General features: G+C 40.3%; 1 protein-coding gene across 1 annotated transcript in view; it reads right to left on the bottom strand.

Annotated features, from left to right (window-relative positions):
- IMPG1 (interphotoreceptor matrix proteoglycan 1) overlaps positions 1–26,420 on the bottom strand; it is a gene marked incomplete at its 5' end in the record, with an annotated part of 106,874 nt that overhangs the window by 14,911 nt on the left and 65,543 nt on the right. The window contains 2 exons of the mRNA XM_072831581.1: positions 12,086–12,305; positions 15,002–15,513. Coding sequence (XP_072687682.1) covers positions 12,086–12,305; positions 15,002–15,513 — 732 coding nt within the window. The remainder of the gene's footprint in view (positions 1–12,085; positions 12,306–15,001; positions 15,514–26,420) is intronic.

The following is a 26,420-nucleotide window of genomic DNA, read 5'->3' as shown; positions in this document are numbered from 1 at the left end:
TTTCCTTCGGCCCAGCCAGGCATCGTCTAGGCACCAGGAAAGCTGAACGGAACACAATAAGGCAACACTGGAGAAATAAGTGTATCCACGTCTGGGAGCCCTGGATCAGACATATTTGAAGAACAAATGCACCTAGTTTATGGATAACTGGCTCTCCCCATGTTATTTATCCAGAACCTGTCTACAGAGAAGTAGGAGACTTCAAATCAGCGAGCTCAGTTTTTGTTTGCCGTGTGTACTTTCCTGGTATGAAGACAACATTCATTGATTTAACAAATATCAATGTGGCCCTTCAAAATCTTCAGCACTAAGAATTTCAGCCCAACTAATTGCTTTAGGTTTTTGTTTTATACTTTTATATAAGACTTTACATTTTATGTATTTTTTTTTTATTTTTGAAAAAGATTTTATTTATTTATTTATGAGAGACACAAAGAGAGAGAGGCTCCCTGTGGGAGTCCAGTGTGGGACTCATCCCAGGACAACCCCAGGAACACAGCCTGAGCCGAAGGCAGCTCCTCAACCACTGAGCCACTCAGGTCCCCCAAGATTTTACATTTTAGAATGTTAGAGCTGAGAGGTATTTTAGAACCTTCTCACAAATCTGCTCACTTTGCAGATGAGGAAGCTGAGACTCAGGCTGAGTGCTGCCAAGCTCAAGGCTGTGTGAGCGGGTCACCTGTGTGCACGGAAGTTCCAGGGAAGGAAAGAGCCAGGAGGGGGAGCTGTGGGACCGGGCATGAAAGGCAACTGCAGTTCATGAGAATCGTTAATAGAAGAGATCTTATTTAGAAATTTAATTTGTGAACCAGCCCCTACTGCTTCCATTATTATAGCTGAAAAATACTTTCCCTCGGTGTGTTGATGGCCCTCTACTTACGTGCCAATCTTGGAGGGACACACCTACAACTTCTACTTGAGAAGAACTGCATGTGGGCTGATGGTGGGGAGGAGGTGCCCCAGAAGAGAAGAGGCTGTTCGATGGATGACAGTTTCATAACAATTTCTTAAGCGAAGCTTTGCCTATACTGTTATCATTTTCTTTCTTAGTCACATCCCAAAGACATTTCTCTTTAGAATGATGGACTCCGTCATGATTTGCTGTAGGCCATTTTACTATTAGCCTCCTCCTTAACACATCCCCAGGGCTTTGCACAAAATAGAGTTTGCACAAAATCAGTCTGAACTTCCCACTTTCTGCTCTTGGTTGGGTCAATCCTGACAGTGTAAACATTATGTAGCAACAACCTGAAATGCTGTGTTCTGAACATAGACTGTAACTTGGAAAGAGGGAAGACAAAGAGATTTGAAAACAATAGTTGATTAGGAAGAGAACAACTGGACACCATTTCCTAGAATAATATTTTCAAGTCATCATCCAGTTGTGTGTGGATATGACGAAGTGAAGCCCTCGTGAATGGCTGGTGCCTAGACTAGTTGGCCTATAATTGCCTTGGCTTCCTGGCAAAAATACATTATTTTTATGGTTGGAACTAGGGAGAGGTTTCTTCATGAGCCTGTACCACACCCACCAAACACCTATTATCGTTTAGGGTCGCCTCTGGTCTTACTATAATTGCTTGCTGGCAAAATGAATTAAATTTCTGTCCTAAACTTACTTAGGGAGCACTTCTAGGCAGCAAATTAGACAATCTCCGTGTAGAGGCAGTCCAGGGCACTTGGCCTCAGTGTGCTGCGCAGTATCAGGAGCTGCTAGTTTGCAGCCAGTGGGAAAGTTCCAAGTCCAGCCTGGCACCAAGAGGTCCTGGCCTTGTCCCTAGCTTCCCATGTGGATTCTGGAGGTAGTCAAAGCATTAATGTCATTCCATTTCAGGCCTTGTCCCTGACACAGTCCTGAGGATCATGATCCTGAACCTCTAGCTTCACCAGGAGTGCAATGATAATTATTAATACAAACAGTGAGCTCACATTTATTGAGGGCCATTTTGTGTTTGGCAGTGTGCTGGGCACTTCAAACATGTCTTCATTAATATTCACAACAAACTTCCAGAATCAATATCACTGACCTCATTTTTGTAAGTGAGAAAACTGAAGTCCATTTTAGCTAGGAAGTATTAACCCCAGATTAGCATCCATATGTCTGCTTACAATGTTCATCTTTTGACATCATTCTAGTGGTTTTCAAATATGGGGTTTCCAGGAGACACCTTAGGACTCCAAGGGGTTGACAAGGACAGGATGGTGGGTGTGTGGGGCGGGGGGAGGCCCAAACATGCCAGCATCTTCACTCTCACTCGTTTACATATCAGACTTCCACAAATGCTTTCCTTTGAACAACAGCTCTTAACTAAACCAAAGCTCAAAACCACTGGTTGCCAAAGCTCCTTCATTAGGCTGAATATTTCCTTAGAGAAAGTACAGTCTGACACTACAGCAGCTCCACATTTGTTCCTGTTACTCAAGTGACCATGGCTTGAAGAAAGTGAGCTGCCACTGGGGCTTGGAAATACTTGTATCATTCTGAGATTTCCAGTGTAAGCACATTCTATGTATCAGTTTCTCCTCTGATTTGCTTATAGAATGTCTTTCATCTGTAGGCCAACGGTTCTGAAAAGTATTCCCAACTGGCTGGGGCAGGATGTCTCTTAGCTCTTGTGATGAAAACCATTTAAAAACCATTTAAATAAACGTCCCTTCCCTGCAGGGAACGCTTTGATGCATTTTACAGTTAACATTAAAAAGACTATGGTGTTGGTCACCAAGCAGTTTATAACTTCAAAAGTCCCTGATGGCCCAAGACTGTCTTTTTCAAAGCTTCCTGTCATACTCGTCAGGTCTGATAAAGACTCTCCCAGTCTGTCAGGCCTCTTGGAGGGGCTGGGGTCTTCCTGTCACCAACTCCAGTGCATCCCACGCCACCCCTCTGCCACACACTGCAGACTGTCCCGTCACTCGCCCCACAACCTTGGGGCTGTGTATTGATCCATGTTCTTTACCATTCTTCATAAGTTCATTACGCCCTTCTCTTGCCCTGTGGCAACACTCACGTGTGGGACAGGAAGTCAAGCACCTCCTTCGATAGGGTCCTGTCCCGAGGCAGGATTTCAGCTGAACCTGGCTGAAGCTCGCTGCCGGGGCCTGGCCCGTCTCTTCGCGGAGGCCGCCCCTGCCCCCAGCGCCCCCTGCGGTGTGATGAACCTCGCGTTCGCTAGATGGCGCTCGGTAGCAGAAGGAGCGGGGAGCGATTTGAGCCACGAAAGGCTAAGCGCCCCCAGTGCTGCTCTGCGGAGCGCTGGGGGGGCTGGAAGGCGCGCGCCGTGGCGGGGGGAGCTCCAGGGGACGGCTGCTAGACTGCGGCGACACGTCGGGCTGGGGGGCGGTGGTGGGACCCCCGAATCCTCTCGTCCCGTCCCCCAAAGGCCGAGCTAGGGCCCCGGGCTTCCGAGGCGGGCGGGCCCTCCGCGCCCAAGCCTCACACCTGCACGCCGCGTGCGCGCACCTGCCGCTGGAGGGGGTGGGGGGAGGGGGCAGCTGCAGCGCCGTCTCTCCCTCCTGTCCCAACTCGTAGCTAAGGCTTTGCGGGCCCAGTTTCGCTGACGAGCAGGAGGGGAGGGGGCGTTTCTCTGCCCCAGCGGCCGCGCGGCCGAGAATGACAATCGACTCCTCCCGGTGTCTGGTGATCTGCAGGGTGCAGGGCGCGCAGGCCTGAGCCGCCTTCCTCTTCAGTGCTCAAGTGCATGTTTTAAAGGCTTTAAAATCAAAACAAAAAAAACAAAAGACCCAATATAATCCACACTGGATATTCATCTCTATACCAGCACGGTCATAAGACATCATTTTAAGTATTTTTGTTCATATTTACTTATTTTAAAGATTTTAAAAATGTATTTTAGACAGTTCATGACCAAGAGTCAGAGGGAGAGAGAATCTCAACAGATTCTGTGTTGAGCCCCGAGCCCAATGAAGGTCTTGATCTCACAGCTGAGATCATGACCTAAGAGGAAATCAAGAGGAGCCCTCAGAACTGACTGCGCCACCCAGGTGCCCCTAATTTTAAGTGTTTTTTTAATTAATTAATATTAATATTTTTATTAATTTTATTAATATTCATGAAAGGTCTAGAGTCCACAAAGTCTTAATGCAGCACCGGTAGTCTTATTTCCTTCTCAAGATGTGACTGTTACTGTAATACAGTGTTTGGTGCTCAGCGCTTGGTAGTTTGTATAAATAAATATGGCTATTCCCTGAGGGTTCCTTTGAGCCAAAATGCAGGGACCTCACCTTCCACACAGGCCCATCGGGTTTATTTCCCCAAATCCTGTGACCATTCTGCGATTTGCTGCAACAGCAAAGGGAGTGAGTTTGCTTATCCCTGCCTTCAGTGTTGAAGCGCCCCAGGAAAGTGCTCTGAGTGGAGGAGCAATCCCAGCAACTGTCTGTGGCCTTGGGAAAGTGGCTTAGCATCTTTAGTCTCACTTGACCCTACTATAAAATGGGTTATTTAAACCAGATGGTCACTAATGTACTCATGTCCCTGAAGCTCAAATATAAATCTCCCATTCTAGGTGTCCTACTGGAACAAGACCGCTGGGAGCATTTGCTGGCCACGCTGGCATACCTCCAGAACTATTGCTGGAATTCAGTGATCAAAAGAACTTTAAAAAAATCTATATTTAATTTAATATTTCATTGTTTTATTATTGGCCAAAACATGTTTTGCTATGGCTTATAGCTGAAGGGCAGGATTAGGGTGAGAATAATCAATCATTCAATGATAAATAGCACACATTAGAGCACCATGCATGTGGTTGGAGTTTAACACACATTTGTGGAACTGAGTAAGTTACTAGTGAGGATTCTTTCTGGTTTAAAGGGATATGTAATATGAAAAACTTTGGGTTTTATCTTAATTACCCAGCATTCTCAAGAACAACAACTATACACTGTTCATAGTAGGCTCTCAGAAACTCTTTCTTATATGAATGGATGTGTGGCTGCCCTTACACATCATGCCCAAAATGAGAGCCTCAAGAACTCTTGGTTATTATTTATGTCTACTATACTGAGGTGTTTCAGGTGCACTGGTATTAGGGCCGAGTGTCCCTGGGTCAGCTGATGGCAGGAGAGCTCTGAGAGCGGCTGTGGGAAGTAGCCCTGCTGCTGGGCTGAAGCCCAGGCTTTTGTGCATGGTTTTCATTCAAGAGTTCCAGGAAGGATTCCAGGAGCATCTTAAGGAAGCTCCAGGCAGTGGCTCATGTGTGGGATGAGAGCATGTGCTGAAACTCTAGAGAGGCTAAAGGTACCTTGTGGTCCAGCCAATACTGGGGTCCCCTCATGGAAGCAGGTGTTAACAGAAAATCCCCAGTGATAACATCCTAGAAAGCACAGGGCAGCAGCAGTGTAAAAACTGGAGATGGGGCCAGAGACAGGACATGGGGCGGGGGCAGAAGCTGGGAGAGTCTCCTGGAAGGAGATTCCTGTGGCTGCCTCAGTTCAGAAGGGACACTCCTAGCAGAGCCAATAGTACATGTAAAGGGGATATTAGGAAATTTGGGACCTTTATTTCTGAAAGTGAACTTTTTTCTTTTTCTTATCTTTTCTTTCTCTCTTTTTTTTGGGGGGGGGACATTCTGAGAATATAACAAAATATAGGCAATTTCACTTGGTGAAATGTGAAATCTAACAATTCATTTAGGATAAATTAAACTTAAGTGTGTTGTCACTTTTTCTAAATAAACAACCTGCATATACCTGGTAGGTGGGTCCGTAAGATCCTCTAAGATAAAGAGGCAGTAGGCCAACTTGAAGAAAGCACGCAGAACTGCCACCAAGTTCCAGTCACAGCCCTTGGTGACTAGTAAATGGTAAATTACTTACACTTCTCTGAAACGCAGTTTCTCCAGCTGTGTAATGGGGGAGACATCCTATCACTTTGCATAGTTATTTATTAAGATTAAAAAGTGTCTATTAATAGTTGCTGTTACTGTTTTTATTGTCACTATTGTGATAAGTGACATCTGCCACCTTTTTAAAGCCGGCAACTAAATGAGAGTCTTTCAGATTATGCAACTTTCCAGAGAAAATGAGTTTGCTTTGATTGGAGGAATCCTGGATGCCAGACTGTAATTAATTTCAAAGTTTACCATTTACCAGCCTTGAAATCTGCCCATTTTTGAGGGGACTTCTTAGGAATTCAAGGAGAGAATAAGTTAGAATAAGTATGTGTTTTGCATTTTTGGAATCTTCAACCTGCATGGCTAACTGGCATAAAAGCCCTACATGCTTCTAAAGAATTTTCATAGCAGCCTAAATGAAAGACGGCTCTAGTTGCCAGGGATGCTAGCGGAATACTGAGCAAGCTGTGATTTATTCGATTTTTCAGTTGATAAATCACAGATAGTCCTAACATCGGTTTATACTTTCTACATCATAGATTCATTTATTCAGGTTGTTTTCAAAAGCTGAATGGCAAACCACACGTGGTAATAACACTGTGTCACTTCTCTCATGGGTCTGTACCTCTGCAGATGTTACTTGGCCTAACCCATTACTTGCCCTCATCTAGAGACACATCCAGGAATTCAGATGCTGATCTGAATGTGGAATGATACTCACCTAGAAATCTCATGAGAAGTTTCAAAATTTCTCTTCTCCTCTTTAGTCTAAAAGTTACAATGGAATAATATCCCCCCCCCCCCCCAGCATTACTATAGTAACTACATTTCCACTCTGATGTTAGGCCAACAGAAAATAAATGAAAAAGACCTGATTGGATTTTATTTTGCAAATGGAACTAAATAATTGGTCTTCAGGGCATTGCGTGTAAATATAATCAAAGCAGGGCATAGAAAAGAAATGCTAAATCCTCTGACCAAGACTGCTTAACCTTCCCCCAGCTTGAGTAACTCTAGACTCTGACTTCCCTTTTCTTAGTTTACTACTAACTACTAACGGTAATTGTAGATTGAATCTCTGCTCCTTTGAGACGTCAATCTTCTTTACAGCTTCTTGTCAGTATTGCAACTCAAGGCTGTCTTCCACAAGGACCTAGGAGCCATTCCTTTGAAATGCAATCATCAAAGAAGACAGAGCCCCCTATCTCCCAGTCTCTGTGTGTGTGTGTGTGGGGGGGGGGGGGGTAGGAATCCATCTCTAAGTTGTAAGACAGGAGGGGGACAGGCCATGGGGATGTCCTCGTTTTCTACTTCATCCCAGCCTCACTAAAACCTCACCTCTGCTCTTGCCACTCTGCTGGATTGCTTTTCTGAAGGGTTCTAGTGACCTCTGACCTGTCGACTTACATGATCTCCACCCACAGTTTGCTCACAGCTGCTGAAATAGCTGACTGTCTCTCCTGCTCTCCTCTCTTCACACTTCTGCAACATCATCTCTGGCCCCTTTCAGTGACAGACCTTCTACTCCGCATTATGTGTTGGGGTTTCTCAGAGGGTTCTCCTTTTTCTCCTGCCCTACCTTGCCCTGGGCCATTTTTTCACCCGTTCTCTGGTTTCAACTGAGGTTTCCCAAATGTATATTTTCAGCACTGGCCTCTGGCCTCTAGGCACCTACTTCATAGGCTAGTAGTGAGTTCATCGAACGTCCATTTTTTTAAAACTGGTTTTCCCAAACATTTGTGGAGTGTTTTTATATCCTCAAGATAGGTTATTGATTTTTGCTTTAAAAACTTAAATGAATTAACCTATGTAGCTTTTGTAATTACCTATATATTTTTACTAAATGTTTCAAAATTTGCAATATTTTATGAATGATAAACTGTACATATATATATGAGATATATATATCTCATATATATATAATTTTTTTCCTTGAGAGAAGGGGAGGAAGGGGAAGGGCAGAGGGAGAGGGAGAGAGAATCTTAAGCAGGCTCCCTCAGCGTGGAGCCCAACACAGGGCTAACCTCACTACCCTGAGATCATGACCTGAGCCAAAATCAAGAGTCAGTCACTTAACCAACTGGGCCACTCAAGTGCCCCGAATTTATGTTTTTATTTTGTAATTTTGAGAATACTTTGAGGACTCTTTAGTACTTAGTTTGAAGACTTTGAGTTTTACAAAATTTTATTGAAGTTTAAACTGCAAAAGACCATAGTCATAAAAAAGAAAAGAAGAAAAGAAAAAAATAGGACACCAAACTAGGTGCAAATAGATAGAAAAGGGGCTTTTAGACAACGTGGCTTTAAATGCACTAGCTCAGCAGGGCTTTCCCTTCCAGGCTGAGCTCCCTACTTCGCGTCTAAAGCTGTTATCACAGTGAGGTAACTGGAGTACTCTGAAACTTCCAGAAGTGTCTGCATCTTCTTCCTGCCCTTGCTGGAGGAGCCCAGCCCCACCTTTCTCTTCTGGGGCTCACCACGTGGATTCCCCAGGATATCACGCACTCAACAGCGCCATCTGCCCACGAGGCCTGACATGACATCATCTTCTGGCCTCCAGAATTAATTGCTCTTTTGGTGCGTCATAGTATTTCTGTTCATATCCTGATTATTGTATTTAGTAGACTTGATTATAGCTTTTTAGGTATATATGTGTATATATACACATATATATGGTGTATATGTGGTCCCTACACCCATCAGAGATGGTCCTCCTTTGAATAAAGTCTTCTTTGCCATCTTGCCAAGTGTCATTGAATACTTTTATTATTTTTTATTTATTTTTATGGTACTGGTAGTCCTTGTGGCTGCTCAGCCCTGGCTACCACCAACCACTACAGGCTGTCTCACTGCCCACGACTAGCCCAGAGGGACTAGAATTCTCTACATTAATCTCTAGCCCTAAATTCTCTTTTCTTTAGCTAGGCCTCAGTGATTTCACTAGGCCTCAGTGAAATGGGATTTAAAGGAAAAATCAGTGCTTTCTTCATTATGCCTCAGTGATTCCCAAACTCACAGAAATTTGCAGCTGAATGTGGCACATCAGAAAGTGCTCTTTACAAAGGCTTTTTGAATGAAAAAGGCACAGGTCTGATCATTCTAAAGTATTCCTCTTTGGCCATCCTGCAAGTTCTTTTGGGCAGAGACCGACTTTCATATATTAATGTGTTATATGATGGTGGATGAATGCTTATTGTTTTGGATTAGGCATGTAGAAAATGGTCAAGGTCTGATAATCAGCCACTTGCTGGTTACTTGGGCCAGTCTACCTTTTGCCTTTGGTGAAGTAACTAAACCAGGATTTCTAGGGGGGCAGCAAGGAGCTCACCTCTACTCCTTGCCTGTCCCTCCCTGCCTGTTCGTACCTTCTTCCTTCTCCACCTCCCTGTTGATTGGAAGGAATGCTTTTGGGGGTAGGTTGGCACAGTGGTCTTTCACAGTAAATAAGAGTCCTGTTAGGTTTTGGATTTATCCACTATAATATATACAGAAAGAGGAATTCATAAAATTATATTGTTATTTATTGTTAATTTTTATAAAATCCTTATTTGGCTAATTCTGCTGTCCTCAAATCCTTCAGTTCAGGCTTTACTTATGTCCTAGTTGGCTCACTATAGCCATTTCTTGGCAGACCTCTTCCATCCATCCATCCATCCGTTATTCTGTGAATTTCTAATGTATCAGAAATTCAGATTTTTCTCATTCTTTTAAGTACCTAGTAAGGAATAGCATAAAGTAATTTCCCAGGCTGTCCCATGTGCTTCGGCCTCCCCTGTTGTTCTACCATTAAAAGAATAAATTGTCCATGTACCCCCACAGTACACCTGGCAATCTTAAGGCATGTCTGGGATAGCTTGGTATAAATCTGGCTTGAATAGTGACTGAAACCTAAGGTAACAGCATCTCATTTCTGCTGCTTTTGGCTTCTTAGAGGAAAAGCTACATAGCCGAACTGGTCACAGGAAATAAGCATAATTCCAGTTGCAACCTCCACACAAGCTCCTGGTCAGGGTACTTTTTATAGTTCTCACTGGTACCCTATGCAGATCTCAAATCACTAAGCAACTTAATAACGACAATGTCACAATATTAACTACCAGTATTCATTAGTTAACAACGTGTCTGATGTTACGCTGGGTGCTGCAAATTCTTTCTGTTAATCCTCACGAGTGTTTACTGTCTCCATCTTCAGCTGTGGAAATTGAGTGCTGCCATTAGTGCACAGGATTCACATTCAGGACCATGGCTCTCCAAGGCCACTGCTATGCTGTTTTCTTCCAACACCACTCCCGGTGCCCCTCTGTATCCCTGACAATGCGCCACCAGCAACCTGCTCTCTTTCTAAGGCGCCGGTGAAGAAACCCATCTCCACAGCAGCCCACCTCAGTTCTCCCCTGCCTCAACTTGGCTCCCTAACACTGACCTTTTCATGCTATTGGATGGGTCTCTAAGCAGACTATCAGCTCTCCGAAGGAGGGAAGGAGGGAGAAGACCATTGGACCCTCATGTCTGTTATGCTTTCCAAGTTCTCTTGTACTCATCCCTGTTCATTGCTTTCAATTGTCTAAAGAAATTGGTCTCCTGATCCTAACTGGCAGACACCTCCTGGTTCCTCCTCCATTCTGAGGTGGTGGTTTTCAGGGAAGAGGCAGTATCTTACTAGCATTTAGAAGGTCTTTGATTTCTTACCGGGTCCTCAGGGCTTTCTGAGCTGCTCCTGTTTGGAGGAAAGCACTCCCAGACTTAGTGCCTAAGGGTGATCTGTCTTTTTAATGATCCTGTTTACTGATCCTGTTTACTGAGGCGATTTTCTTAAAGTTGCTCAAAGTTCTGCTCTGTCAAAGAAATGTGTCTCCCAACTGAGCCTCTTTGCATTTTGCCCAAGGCTTTTTCCCTCTGCCTTCATTGTTAGAAAAAAGCCGGAGAGGATGTTAAAGATTCACTTCACTAATTCATGGCCAATTAGGAAGCTTTGTTTTAACCTGACTAGAAGGTCCCGTTGGCCTTCTAGTTTGGATTTGGAACCTTGTCCCTCTGCACTCTGGGGGATTTAAAAATCTTCCTTTGATTGGTTAGAAAACAGAATTTTGAAAGTAATGACGGCAACAGTTCCCAATTTGGGCATAGCTGGTTACAATGGTACACCCAGTATCTTTTATTATAAGAATGGATATTTGCTTTCTATTATATAGATTTGGGCTAACCTCCATTATCTTTTATATATATTTTTTATTGGAGTTCAATTTGCCAACAGATAGCCTAACACCCAGTGCTCATCCCGCCAAGTGCCCCCCTCAGTGCCCGTCACCCAGTCACCCCCGCCCCCCACTTACCTCCCTTTCCACTACCCCATGTTCATTTCCCAGAGTTAGGTGTCTCTCATGTTTTGACAACCTCACTGATACTTTCACTCATTTTCTCTCCTTTCCCTTTCACTATTTTTTTATATTCCCCAAATGAATGAGACCATATAATGTCTGTCCTTCTCCAATTGACTTATTTCACTCAGCATAATACCCTCCAGTTCCATCCACGTTGAAGCAAATGATGTAACCCCCATTATCTTTTATAAGAGTTTTTCACATCAACACTTCTCTGTTTTAACCTGCACACGGAGGCTGATCTATAGTGTACAAATGGTAAGATATTATTTTTTTCTTTCATTGGTGGTGGTGCAGTGCCTTTTTTTTTTGAAGCTTGGATTTTGGTCTAATGATTATTTTTCTTTCCTCAGGATGCTGTTTCAGTTTCATCCTGAATTGGGTTATTAGGAGGCACTTCTGATAGTTAACTATGACTGGAAAGTTTCTTAGGTAGAAACCCTCCAGGTTGTTGCAGTTTGCTAAGAAAGTGCTTCTGACTTCTAGCAGAATGCAAATTAGTTTGGCTGTGGGAAATGTTAAAAAACAAAACAAAAAAAAACAAAACCAAAACCGGCAACAAGAACAATCTCTTAAGGCACAGCAAAAGTTGTGTCCTGAGGGGGAAATTAAAACTCCCAGATTGTGAAGCATGAGGTGTGCGTCTCTGCTTTTTTGATGTAGAAAAACATTAACTTGTATGTTTTAGGACACTACCTTTCTAATAAGGTGATCTATTAGCTTCCAATAGATTGTTATTTAACAAGTGTGATTTTAATTTGATTTTTGTGGTCTCAAAGTTGAACAGTTTGCTAACCAAACAAACAAAAACAAAAAACTCCCACAATTTTCTTGGTTAGATTATTTTACCTGTTTCAATGTCGAGAGAGTAGCTGTCTATCTCCAGGTCAAGTTGTTGGGCTGCAGCAGAACGAAAATCCTCCAAGACCCCCTTCACAGCCTTGGTGAGGTTATATGGTACTGACTTAGCAAACCTCATTTTGCTATTCACGATCACACTCCCATTTCTGAAGTTAAGTATTTCAAGTTGCTTAAATCCCGTGAGATTGGAGCGCAGATATGGAACCAGCTGCAAAATGAAAGATGGTTTACCCTTAACTGTGTTCTAAGTTCTCAGTGACTGCTAATTCCATTTATATTCACTTCTCATTATCTGAGGCATACATTTCAGTTCCTTTTTGATTGTTTTTATTTTTATGTTTGGATTTAATGTGAGACCAGAACATGACTATTTAATGATCTATTTGCAGTGATTATGTCCCATATTTTCACCTCTCTATGTGTATTGAGATGGATGGGCAGTGATTTTCTTCATGATGGATTGGGAGAACAGAGGATTTTTAAAAATCTAGGCCAATGTTATCAGCAAAGCAGGAATGCCGGGTTCAGTTATTAAAAAAAAAAGATCCAAGCAAATAAAAATATGTTCCAAACTGAGCCCAGGAGCTGATTGACCTACGCCTGTATAAATGGGACATCTATTTGGAAGCAACCAATTGGAATGACCTATTGAAATAACAGCTTACACATCAGCTTGTCTGTCTATGCAGGACATGTTTCACGGTCAATGCATATGCCGTGTAGCGGAAACAGCAGGGCACTGGCAGTCAGAAGACTTGGGTGTCAGTCCTGGAACTGTCCCCAGCTAGCTGAGTGACCTTCATCAAACCACTTATCCATTGTATTGTACCTTAGTGCCCTTATCTGAACTGTGAGGAAGAAGAAAAAGTGGTTCCCTAAGGACCTTTGCCAAATTGTGATTTAATAATCTCAGAAGTATGCCCAAGGGAATTGTGCTTCCAATTCCCACACCTGCTTATTGTGAGCCACAGCCACCCCTGAGATCACTTTTCAGAAATGTCTGAAACTCAGCAGTGTCTGCCTTGTCCTTGGCCCTGAAAGCTAATCCCCTCTTTAATGAACTGATGCCTACAAACACAGAGAGTACACACATGCAAGCTAAAATCTCCCAGGCTTAGCCTAGATCTACTTTTTCTTATCCCTGTTTTCTGCCCCACCAGAATTTTGACTCTAACCTTGTCCACATTCCAGTAGCCATTCACCCCTCCCATAGGTTATTGTAAAAATAAAATGAAATTTTATACCAAGTGTGGAACTTCTTTTTTTCAGGCTATTCTCAGTATTCTCCTATTTACATTAACTGGGCTCATTTTTTGTGTGTGTTAGCACCGCATTGGTTTCTGGTGGGAATTCCCTGTCTCCATCTAGTATGCAGATAACTAGTGGCCTCCTTCTCCCAAATCCATTTTCTTCTTCACAGGAAAGAGGTTGCCTCCCTAGAAACCACATTTCTCAGCTTCCCTTGCAGCAAGGTGTGGCCATGTGCTAGTTGCCATCAATAAAATGTGAGTGGAAGATACGCAGGCAACTTTGGTATCACTTTCTTAGGGAACTGCTTGTCCGCTTCTCACAAGTGGAAACAGGGATTTACCAGTGACTCAGCTTTGTGTGAATGAAGAAACACCACTGGGATTGTCAGGGTTATAAGACAGAGGAAATGCGAGTCCCTGGATGACACTGTAGAGCAGAATTTCCCTACCCTTCAAATTAAAGAGAAATAAACTTGTATCTTATTATTTAAAAAAAAAAGATTTATTTAATCACAAGAGGCAGAGAGAGAGAGAGAGAGAGAGAGAAACATAGGCAGAGGGAGGAGAAGCAGGCTCCATGCAAGGAGCCTGATGTGAGACTCTATCCTGGAACTCCAGGATCATGCTCTGAGCTGAAGGCAGGCGCTCAACTGCTGAGCCACCCAGGCATCCCAACTTGTATCTTATTTAAGTTCTTTTTTTTTTTTTAAATATAGTTGACATGCTTGTTATATTAGTTTCAGGTGTACAACACAGTGATTCAACAAGTCTATATGTTACCCTATGCTCACCACAAGTGTAGCTACCATTTGTTACAATACTTAAGTTACTATATTTTTTATCTCTTCATTATGGAAGCTTAGCACATACCCTAATTAATACACCTGAGTTAGGTACACTGGGACTCTGTTCCCTGAGATTGTCCCCATATCTACTCCTCATCTCATTGGGCTGGGGGTGGGGTAGGGAGACTGAACAAAGTCTTCCTTTAAAGCTTACTCAGTTGATTGAGCCTCTGCCTTTGGCTCAGGGCATGATCCCGGAGTCAAGGGATTGAGTCCCACACTGGGCTCCCTGCATGGAGCCTGTTGCTCCCTCTGCCTGTGTTTCTGCCTTTCTCTCTGTGTCTATCATGAATAAATAAATAAAGTATTAAAAAAAATAAAGCTCACTTGAAGATGTGGTTTTAATTTGCATAATGATTTGACTTACATGAAGCTTACAAATATTTTTCTGTTATTTTCAGAAATTCTACAATTTTTGCAATGTATACTTGACCTTGTTTGTGACTTTCTGGTTTTGAATCCTTCCATGTGATGGCAAGAAAACAGCCTGTGGCATTATAACTTTGGAAAAGTTTGCTCATATTCCTTTTAAATTCCACGTTCAGTACTTGAGTGGCTATGTATTATTCCTTGGAAAACTAAATTAGGAAGAAGTATAATGAAAAGATCTTAAGGAAAAGATCTCATGAGGCTGGTTGCTTATTGGATCTGAATCCATCCCCATACTTTAGCTGAATGCCTTCAGTAATAGCTGTGTCAGAGGCTTTTCTCTTCCAACATTCATTGCTCAAGACAGCCAGTGATTATACTATAAGGGAACAACAACAAAAGAAAGGACATGCAGGGAAATGGAAGCAGTGCTTACTCACCAGCTGTGTGAATTGCTGTTCCAGAGCTTGGTACTCTAGAGAGCTCTTGTTGAACAAGTTTTTGGAGAAGGGCATGTTAGCGACTCGCAGACTGAAGAACACGACCAGTTCTTGGCCCTTGGTGGCAGTGGTCATAGAGCTAGTGGTGAGGTACTGTAAAGCTGGAGTAGGAGTGGTGTTCTCCAAGAAAAGACCTGGGGTAGAAACATACCCACTCAGTCTTGGTACCTCAGAGGAGGCAGGAGTGTTAGTTAGATCCATTATGTCTAAGTCTCTCACTATATCTTGGCTGCCTAAAGATGCAGTTGAACGTGAAATTTCTAGAGCTGATTGGCTGATGGAAGAATAGTCATCCGAGGGGATGGTTCGTCCTGGGATTAGTACTGTCTGGTCAACGGGCATTATGTCTGTGGCACTTTGACCAGTCAGAGAGAAGATGCTTGATGCAGTGAAGAAAGGTAGAGTGTCTGATAGTGAAGCAGAGGCCTTAGCAGGTGGAGACCAAGAACTGTCTGTGGAAAAAGCTTCTGAGTCCAATTCATTATGTCCAAGCATTTCCCCCAAAGAATGGAAAGCAAAAAAGGAAATCCAAAGTTAGACTTAACTTAATTGCATCGATTGTTTTAATGTCATATTTTTAAAGAAGAAGGAATTCGTATAGAAAGAATAGGCAGCCCTGTGTCCAAACCTGGGGAGAGAGAGGGTGGATTTCTGTACTCACTTAATTCAGGGCTAAATAGTTCCAGATATAGGAGCCTAAAAGACCACCAGTAACCTAAAATTTCTGCTTAGCCAGAAACAACACACCTAGGGACCAGCTGGTAAAAACTGACTAGGTCACCAGGTGGTGCCAAAACACAGATGGCATTCGAATAGATTTGGATCCCACATTACCATCTGGAACTCCTAACCAATTAGCTATGCAGTGTGGGTCCAGAAATTTTATTCACCTTCCAATCATGCAAGCATGCATCTTATGCATTTGATTTTTGGATCTGAGTTATTCCATTTTGGTAGCTTTACCACTTAAAATTTAAATTATGCTTTTCCAAAATTAGATAATCTGACTGAATAACTTGCTGATTTGCAAAATAGTTTGGAGAAGGTAAAGATGTAGGTGATACATAAAACTTGAGCTTTATGTTGGCCATACAGCTTGTTAAATTGATAGCATTTAAAGTTTTGTTGTTTTTTTTTCACTTTTACATGAGTATACCTTGATAATTTCTACCAGTACTTTGCATTTCTTCCTTGGGTAGGAGCACATTGATCTACTAAAATCTATCCTCCTTTTGGTACAAAATTAAAACCAGTAAGTATTTATGAACTACGAAAGTGGCTATATGAAACTTTCAGATAAAGAGATTGGTGGGTTATTAAAATATTCCAATAAACCTAAATCCAGAGCCACTGACAATATTTAAGGCATTAGGTAGATCAAAACAAGGAGCTTTCTGTGATTACTTCAGGGGCATTTTGGCAAATATGTGGGAAAGCTGTGTTGAAATCCAAATGCTAAGCATGATGAATGGACTGTCTGGATGCAGATATAATCTTTGGACTCTCAGCTAATTTACTAGAGTGCAATCACCCAAACTGAAACTCCAAGTGATAAACAGCTCTGAAAGGTGGAATCATATTACTTTTATTAGTTTCTTAAAATAAAACCTGCCTGTTGGTGAACTGTACCCAGATTTCAGAAAAGTACCTTCTTTTCTCTCACCTAGGGAGAATGCCGAGGCATGTTTGCCCATACTTATTCAACTGTCAGAAATGATGATTTCTAACATCCAGGATCTCTCTGGATATACACCTGTAGTTTTATTCAAGTCTTCATTGCCAAAGACTGATGTTTGTATCTCCCCCAAATGCATATTTGAAGCCCTAATCTTCAATGTGACAGTATTTGGAGGTGGGTCTTTGGGAGGTAATTAGGTCATGAGGGTGGGTCCATCAAGAATGCAATTAATGCTCTTATAAAAGGACACACAAAGAGATGATCTCTCTCTGTTACATGAGGCTATGGCAAGAAGGCAGCCTTCCGCGAAGCAGAAAGAAGTACCTCACCAGGAACCAGATCAGCTGGCAGCCTGATCTTGGGGTTCCCAGCCTCCAAAACTGTGAAAAATAAATTCTTGTATAAGTCCCCCAGTTTCCTTTGTTGCAGCAGCCTGAGCTGACTATGACATCCATAGAAAGATCTGGGACGAATAAATGAAAGGCTACAAGTACTATCAGTGGTTTGATTTGACTTCTTTGTGTCATGGGGAAATGCATATGAACTTGTGTTGCTATGATGTGGTCTTTCTGCTCCTCTAGATGATAAGGGTCTAGAAAGAAGCCAAATGACAGATATCTTCATTCTGTTCCTGGGCCAGTATCTTATTACTCACGCTTTTGTTACTAGATAGACTTAAGCCAGATTAAAATAGTCTGCTGCCTTAATGTCATCAACCAATACAAGTGAATTTCTAATCCCTTCCCTTTGTAACATCTTAACAGTAATCTTTTACATTCAAAATAAACCTAAGCAAGTTCTTTCACTTGATAGAACAGTTGGCTATTTAAATGTAGGGTTGCTAGATAAAGTGCAGGATTCTCATCGGAAAATACACTAAGAAATTATTTGTTGTTTATCTGAAATTAAAATTTAGCTGGGGATCTTGTATTTCTCTTTGCCGAATCTGGCAGTTCTATTTAAGTGCGGTTGTATAAGACTCCCTCTATTCTCTCTTAGCTTGAGATTGAAACTATTAAGGCTATGGCTAATTCTTTTGAAATAAAAATATTGTCAAACCTCATAACCACTTATAAATGTGTTTTAAACAATTATGTTTTCATTTGATTCTTATATAAAAATTAGACATGGCAATGACACAGGCCATTTCAACATTAAGTTTTTTACACTGCAACAGAGAAGTCAAACACTAAAAGCCAAGGCTATTTATTTTATCATGAGGTATGCAACATAAGTAGACTCAAAATAACTTGACATTTAGCTGTTATGCTACAGTGCATGTATAGTTCCTGTGAGGGTGTGGGGTGTGTTTTTATGTCAGTGTGCCTGGTGGGGGTGCTGGTTAGAATTTCATCTGCTGGGTGTAGAGGAAATGGCTAGTTTGGTCATTTTCTGGGCAGCAGACCTGTCCAAAAGTAAAGGCCACAGATAAAATGGTCCAAACCAAAATATACGAACTCAGGTTTAGCAGAAACCCACAGTGAGAGATGCAGGTAATGGGTGAAGATGGGCACAGTGAGGGTAGCCAGGAGTCCTACTAGTAGCCAAAGGAAGGCAAAGCAGATGATGAGCAAGGTGTGAGGGACAAGTACAGTTGAAAGAATATTTTAAATGCTTCTAGAAAAAGATACACATGCCATAAACATTGAGTGGCCATCTATTTTATGTTTAAAAATCTAAAAAGAGATTCCACAATCTCTTTTAGATAGTCAAGTGGCATCAACAGCACTTTCTTTTTTTTAAGATTTTATTTATTTCTTTGATGGGGGAGAGAGAGAGAGAGAAAGAGAGAGAATGAGGGAGAGACAGAAGGTACAAGCAAGGAGAGAAGCAGGCAGGAAGAGTGGGAGAAGCAGATTCCCTGCTGAGCAGAGCACTGGCCACCGTGGAGCTCGATCCCAGGATCCTGGGATCATGACCTGGGACCATGACTGAGCCATCCAAGTGTCTCAACAAATTCTTAATTCTATATCAAACAAATCCATTCTTATTTATCATAACAAGAAAATTATTCCCTTCCTTTTTGGCATAGTATAGGGATAGGAAATAAGTATTTATTATACATTCATTCAACAGATAAATATTGATAACCTGCTATGTGCCAGGCATTGTTCCAGGTACTGGAATACATCAGTGAACAAAACAGACGAAAGTTCTGGCCTCGAGGAACTTATTGTCTAGTGGAGGAAGACAGAAAGTAAACAAACAATGGGAAATGTATAGTATACCAAGTTGTGGTAAGTGCTATAGAAATAAAGTTAAGTGGGAAATGGTGTGAGAATGTTGGGTTGGCAATTTATATAGAGTGGTCACTGAGAATATAATATTTGAACAGGACCTGAAGGGGTAAGAGAGTTTAGCCATGCAGCAAATGCAAATGAGAAAGCCAAAGGAAAAAGGGTGTCTTTAATGTTTCAGTAACAGCTGGCTGGGAGGGCAGCATGGCTAGAATGGAGTTCTATACTATCCATCAACTGTGAGGGTGACCAAAGATATTTTCAAATACTCGAAGTCTCAAAAAACCCCTCCTAGGCACCGTTTCCTAAGATGTTTTCACATAAAATGATGGTAAGCCAAGTAGAAAGAAATGGGATACTGAAAAAAACTTAGGGAAATTCTCTGAAAGGTGGTAATAATGGGGTCTTATGGGGAGATAGGTACCACTGATGTCTCAAGAGACAAGTATATGGAATACTTGTATAATCACACCCTCTCCATTGTGGCAAATTATTTACCTTGACAAAACTGCTGGAAAATGTGCTCTACAATAAGAGAGTAAACCTAGAGAGAGAAAGCCTGAGATCTAGGGACCAGGGAATCCAACCCAGTAGGAAGGCCAAGGAAATTCTAAAGATGATAGCAAAGGAGAGTCCCAGGTGACAGCTGTTAAAAGGCTTAGAGAGTAGCAATCTAGAAAGAAAGAGAAGAAGGTATCTGAAAATTGGAAGTGATAAGTTACCTGATGAGGAAAAATATGTTGGAAAATTCATTGGAAAGTTAGGGAATAGTTGACATTAAATACAAAGAAAACTAAGCAAATAAAAAAAATCAAAGAAAACATCAACTCTAAGAAAACAGAAAGGAAACAGAGCAAACAGGTCAGTTGTGAATATATAATGTAAATGCTGAATATAGATTTAATTATAGTTATCATCTTTGAGAAGATTAGGTGGAAGCAGAAGAATGGTTTTGTGGGAAACTTAACATTTATTTACAATAATAGAAAGACAATAGATGATATATAAAACTGATGACTCAAAAGATACATATTATTTAAAATTATAGGAAGAGTAAATACCAGAAGAAATAGCTAATTGAGGTTAAGAGACTAGTTTTGGTAAGTGGGACTACACAGTGGGGAGGTGTGAGACAGGGAAAATGCTTAATTTGTCAGAACACTTTAATGTGACTTGACTTAAAAAAATTAAGTGCTTTATTTTGGGATTATTGTATATTTAAATGTAGTTCTAAGGAATAAAAGAGTGACATTGGTAAAATGGCAGAGTAAGAAACGCCAAAAGTCAAGTTGTCCTTTACATTCTAAAGTTACAGCTAGTAAATAGTTGTGATATAATAAGAAATCTATATTTGGTCTCTGCCTCCAGTTCCTAACATAGAACTCCTAAGTCCCTTATAATTTCCTGGGTGATAGGAGTATCTTTGTTCTAGTGAGGTGATTCCTGGTGGGTTCCTATAGCTGCACCTTTATATTCTTTGATAAACATCTTCCCATTTCCCCCACCTCCTGGCTCCTGGTAACTACCATTATGCTCTCTGTGTCTAGGTATTTGAATTTTTAAGATTCCACATACAAGTGAGATCATGCAATTTTTTTTCTTTTTGTGTGTGGCTTATTTCACTTAGCACAATGTCCTCCAGGTTTACCCATGTTGTTGTAAGTGGCAGGATCTCGTTTTTAAAAGCTGAATAATATTCCACTGCATATATCCATACATCTATCTACCTTTATATCACAATTTCTTTAATCATTCGTCCACTGAAAGATATTTATAGCTGGCTGATCAGAAGTGATAAGTGATAGCCTGGGACTTGCAACTGGCATCTGAAGTGGGGGGCAGTCTTGTGGAGCTGAGCCCTTACCCTGTGGGGTTTGTACCAACTCTGAGTAGAGTGGTTAGTGTCATACTGAATTGTTTGACAGCCATGTGATGTCTGAAGAGTTGGAGAATTGGTTGATGTTGAATAACTGCTCCACACATTTGATGTTAAAAGTATTGTGAATGGAGAAATAGTTTTCCTCTTAGTAGTTAAGCCCTTAGGAACTTTGGCACCCGTGAGCCCTCTTAAAACAATTATCTCATTATATCTTCCAGCCAACTCAAAGATAAAATAGAGAACTCAGAAATGTAGAAGCTATAGAAGGTGTGAGAGTGAGGTTTAAATTCACTTAAATATGGAAATCTGCCTAAGAAGCCATAAGAGGTGTGATTGCAGAACCAATTCTAAACTTATGAAATGTGACAATTGTAAAATACTCACCTAACTACCAAAACTTGTGATGTGGGGGAATGAAGATGGCTGGAGTATTAGTGTTTTGGTAAATTTATCTTTCATAGCAGTACATCAAAAAATACTGCCTAGTATTGATACAAATAGTGTAAATGATAATAACTCCAGATTAATATTTTAGGTAATCTTCCTTTAGGGATCTCTTAAGAATGAATATGTCATGAGGTAAGGAAACACTTATCTGCAATTCAGCAATTTCTTGCATGTCATTTCAACTTCTTTTTCTCCTATTAAAGTCAAGTAAAATTAAATGCAGTCCATTTTATTAGAATGACATTGCAGAAAAATTCCATCTTTGCAAAAGTACTTTTATCTACCCTTTTATCTTTTTAATTATATTGAGTGATATCTGAAATGATAGGTATCCTTTAATTATTTGTCAGTAGCAAAATTGTTGTTATTTCAACATTGTTATTTCACTTACTTTTTTGGGTAATTTTCTTATCCTTTAACATTTAATTTAATTTATTTTATTTTATTTTATTTTTTTGAGAGAGCACACACTCATGTGGGGGTTGGAGGCAGAGGAAGAATCTTTTTTAAAAACTTTATTTTTAATTTTTATTTAAAATTTTTTAAAATTTAAGTTCAATTTAGTTAATATATAGTGAATTATTAGTTTTAGGGTAGGATTTAGTGATTCATCCATTGCGTGTAACACCCAGAACTCATTACATCAAGTGCACTCCTTAATGCCCATCACCCAATTACCCTATTCATCCACCCATCAGAGAGAGAGAATCTTAAGCAGACTCCATGCTCAGCCTGGAGCTCAACCTGGGAATTGATTGCATGAGCTTGGATCATGTCCTGAGCCAAAATCAAGAATCTGATGCTTAATCAACTGAGCCACTCAGGCGCCCCTGGTAATTAAAAAAAAAACCCTATTGTTTAGTCATTCAATATAAATATACACTTATTGTTTTTCTCATAGATATATTTTGTAAACCATAGATTGAAAACATAGCTTCATGGTTATCTGGGATAAATGTGAAATTTCAAATGTATCTGTATTTTAAAAAGTCTTAAGCAGAGCCACCAAAGAAGCAAAATATTTTACTATCAATTCTTTATTGTCATTAAATTATTAGCAATAGTGTTAAATAATATTAATTTACATTAAATAATATTAACATTAGTAAAGTTAAATAGCATCTGGATTAAAACTGAAGCTGGTAAGAATCTTAATTTGTAAACCCTGGGGAACTTCATTGCATTTTCTTACTATTTTAGTTAGATATTTCTGTGAGGTTATGCCTCAAAATCTAGTCTTAGAATCTTGGGAGGTAGGATTGAGGGTGGGATAGGAGGAAACTAAAATTTATTTGGCATCTGTTATGTTCTAGGTAGCATACAGGGATATTAAAAAAAAATTCTCCATTTACTTTAAGCCATTTTATGTTTTCCCAACTGATTATACACTCTGCATTTGCTTCTTGATGTGAATTATTGGAGTCTTGAAGTATGTGTTTGATTATGGCTTCTCAAATGATTTAACTAGGTAATTAAAGAGAGGTAGCCCAAGGCTACAAAGATGAGTGTCCCCTCAACCAGTGGTCATCATTAGAATGAAATATGCATGTATGTATTCTAGCATGATGCATTCCTCTTCCCAAATTATCAACAAAAGTACTTTTTTTTTTTTTTTAATTTATTACACTTTACCTTCACTTCAAAAAGTGCTGAATTTGGGATGCCTGGGTGACTCAGTGGTTGAGCGCCTGCCTTCAGCCCAGGGCGTGATCCTGGAGTCCCGGGATCAAGTCCCACATCAGGCCCCCTGCATGGAGCCTGCTTCTTTCTCTGCCTGTGTCTCTGCCTCGCTCTCTCTCTCTGTGTCTCTCATGAATAAATAAATAAAATCTTAAAAAAATGCTGAATCCGAGAAATCTTATTATACTTAAACTCTGCCTTATGTAATATAAAACTACAGACCTCAGAAGTGCAACATGTCTGATTACTTTCTCTCTTCTCTGTAACATATCTCTAATAACTTTCAATTTAAAATCAGACGTATATGAGGAAATTGTGAGGATACATTTGGAAAAGGAGCCCATCTATGTCTTTTCCTCATTTGTTAATGGTCTTAATGAAATTTTTGATTGTCTGCTCTGAAGAAATAAACATTTTGGGACAAATGAAGTAATCGTTATATGGATATGACATGCCGTGATGCTGTAGCTTTTAACAGCATGCCCATAATTCAATTCTGAATGGCTTTTGAATTATTTATTCCAAGATTATTGAAGAGGTTGTGTTTTTCTACCTCTGGCTTGCAAAGTGAAATAATCAATATTTTCCTCTCTATTAATAACTTCATATATATCTAAGAAAATAATAAAGATTCAGATAAAATAAAATGTGAATTTGGGAATGTGGAAAGAGCACAAAATATTACATGGTAGGCAGTAGGCAGCCTCTAATATGGTCATTGATGACCCTCACTTTATTTTATTCATATCCCTGTATAGTCTCTCCTATATGCATAGAACTGAATTCTACTGAATACTTACTATGGAGGAAGTGATTAAAAGGTTCTGTTACCCAATTTCAATGAGAAGGGAGTTTCCCCACACCATCAACCAATTCTCTGATGTCAGCTGGGTGTACAACAATTCAACTCAATTCTGATACCATCTACCTGGAAATAGTACTAGCTTCCACATGTTAAGGGCTCAGCCACAAGACTGTCCTCCATTTCAGATGCCATTTGTAAGCTCAGATTGTTACCTGTGCTTCTGACCCACTGGCTATATATTGGAGGTTCCAAAACCCCTCCCTAGGTTTAATTTCCTACAGTGGCTCACAGAACTCAGGAAACCTACTTATTCACTAAATTACCAGTTTATTACAAAGGATATTAAAGGATATAAATCAAGAGCCACATGAAGAGATACATAGGGCTACATCCCAAACAAAGGAGCTTCTGTCTTTGTGGAGTTTGGAGCCTAGCATGATGGCATGTGGAAGCTTTCTGGCTCCTGGACCGGTAAGCTCTCCAAACCCTCTCCTTTTGTTTTTTTACGGAGGCTTCATTACATAAGCATGATTGATTAAATCATTGACCACTGGTGATTGATTCAATGCCCAGACCCTCTCTCTTCCCCAGAAATCAGGGACTGGGACTGAAATTTTCATCCTTTTATTCATGATTGTTTTCCTTGGCAACAAGCCCCCATCCTTAGGTACTTTCCAAAAATCAATTCATCTACATAAACCTAATCGTGGTGAAAAGGCCTTGATAGGAATCAACAAGATACTCATTTTACCTTTATGTCTTTGAAGTGATTTTAAGAACTGGGGACAAGAGGTGAAATATTATAACAAGAAAAACTCCCATTGCTCTTATTGCTCAGGATAGTCCAAGGATTTGGGAGCTGCGAGCCAGGGACTGTGGATGAAGACTAAATATATATATGAGAAATGTTTTGATTATCTGAATGACTAAATATGTATTTCCTGTAAATCACAATATTACAATGATATATGATTATGAGGCTAGGTCATAAAAGATGTTTTTCTTCTACCTTTCTCTCTTGAGTCAATTATCACGGAGGGAATCAGCTGCCATGTGGTGAAGACACTCAAGCAGCCATGTGGAGAGGCCCATATGAAGAAGAACTGAAGTCTCCCTGTAGCTAATTTGCCAGCTATGTGAGAAAGTCACCTTGGAAGTAGATCCATCAGCCCCTGCCAAGTCTCTAGAGGTCTGTAGAGAGTCTATAACCTTGGTTGATATCTTGACTGCAACCTCAGGAGAGACCCTCACCCTGAACTACCCAACTAAGTCACTTCTTGATTTCTGACCTACAGAAACTGGGAGAGATAATAAATGCTTCTTGTTGCTTTCAGCCATTCAGTTGTGGAGTAATGCAACAATAGGTAATCAATACACACAGAAACACTTAAAGATCCAGAATTGCAGAATTTTAGGTCTGCCAATTCTGACTCTGGCTTTTATTGGAATACCACAAAGAATCTTGCTTTTGGTTTAGAATAATTATTTTGAAACATGCCTTTCTTATTTTACAGAAATGTATCATAATTTACATAAGATAGGCAGAAAGATTATATCGGTATTCTGATCTGCACTGGGGACATTAGATACCAGCTTACTGATAGGGAAGTTTTAGAACAGGGTATGGGTTTGTATTTATGGTATGTAGAGGGGAAGAATGAGTAGAAAGGACAGAAAAAGGATTATATATTCAGAAACATGGTTTCTAAGATTGGTTTTGCCATTCTGAATTTCATTTACCTAATCTAGGTCACAATAGGCAACCTCCTCCATGCCAGGTGTTCCAAATCAATCAATGCAATGCCTCCTTTTTCTAACAAATACTTTGTAATGCCACTTTTATGACCCTGAAGTGACCCTTAATCAAGAATAAAACCTAGCTATACATACTTCCAAAAAGTCAATGCATTGTTCAAACTGTGACAGAAAGGAGAAATAAACAGAAAACAATTTATTATACTGTAATGTGTATTTCAAAAGGCATTACAACACCCATAAGACACAATAAAGTAGTTAGAAGCCTGTACTTATATGTAAATATCTATAAATATCACTCTGGATTCCATAGCTACAAAATAGACTGATTTAGCTGCTGTACTGGCAACATAAATACTATGATCACCACTGTCATAAGAGAAGTGATTTTCTGAAATGATGGTTGACACTTAGTAAAGTTCAAACAAAACAAAATACAATCTCCCTTTAATTTACTTATTAGTTGCATTCCTAGGTTAAATTAAAATTTTGCAAAATACACTTTGCAAATCATGTGAAAAAAGTGTCAGGAAAAAATGTGAACCATGTAAGTGTCTTATTTAGTGTAACTTCCAGGTTATTTGATTTATAGGGGCTTGCACCTTCTCTTGCTTTGCAATCTGTTAGTTGTAGGATGCTCATAGTAATGCAAATTATTGTCCATAGAAAGGCAAAGGCTTTTCATCAGGTGAAATAAAATTGCTTATTTCCCTGTGGATATTCATCAATTTGCATATGCTGGTAAATTTATTTCCTCACTTTTTTGTTTTTTGGAGAAGGCATCCAGATTTGAACTATTCTCATTTTTAATTGCTGATCATGTGTTGTTTGAATTCTCTTTCAAACTGGTGATAGCATCTTGTTTCCCCAATAGTTAA

The sequence above is a fragment of the Canis lupus genome, chromosome 7 (assembly GCF_048164855.1).
Source record: "Canis lupus baileyi chromosome 7, mCanLup2.hap1, whole genome shotgun sequence".
Lineage (NCBI taxonomy): Eukaryota > Metazoa > Chordata > Mammalia > Carnivora > Canidae > Canis > Canis lupus.
The sequence above is the reverse complement of the archived record's forward strand: the minus strand, read 5'-3'. Positions and strand labels throughout refer to the sequence as shown.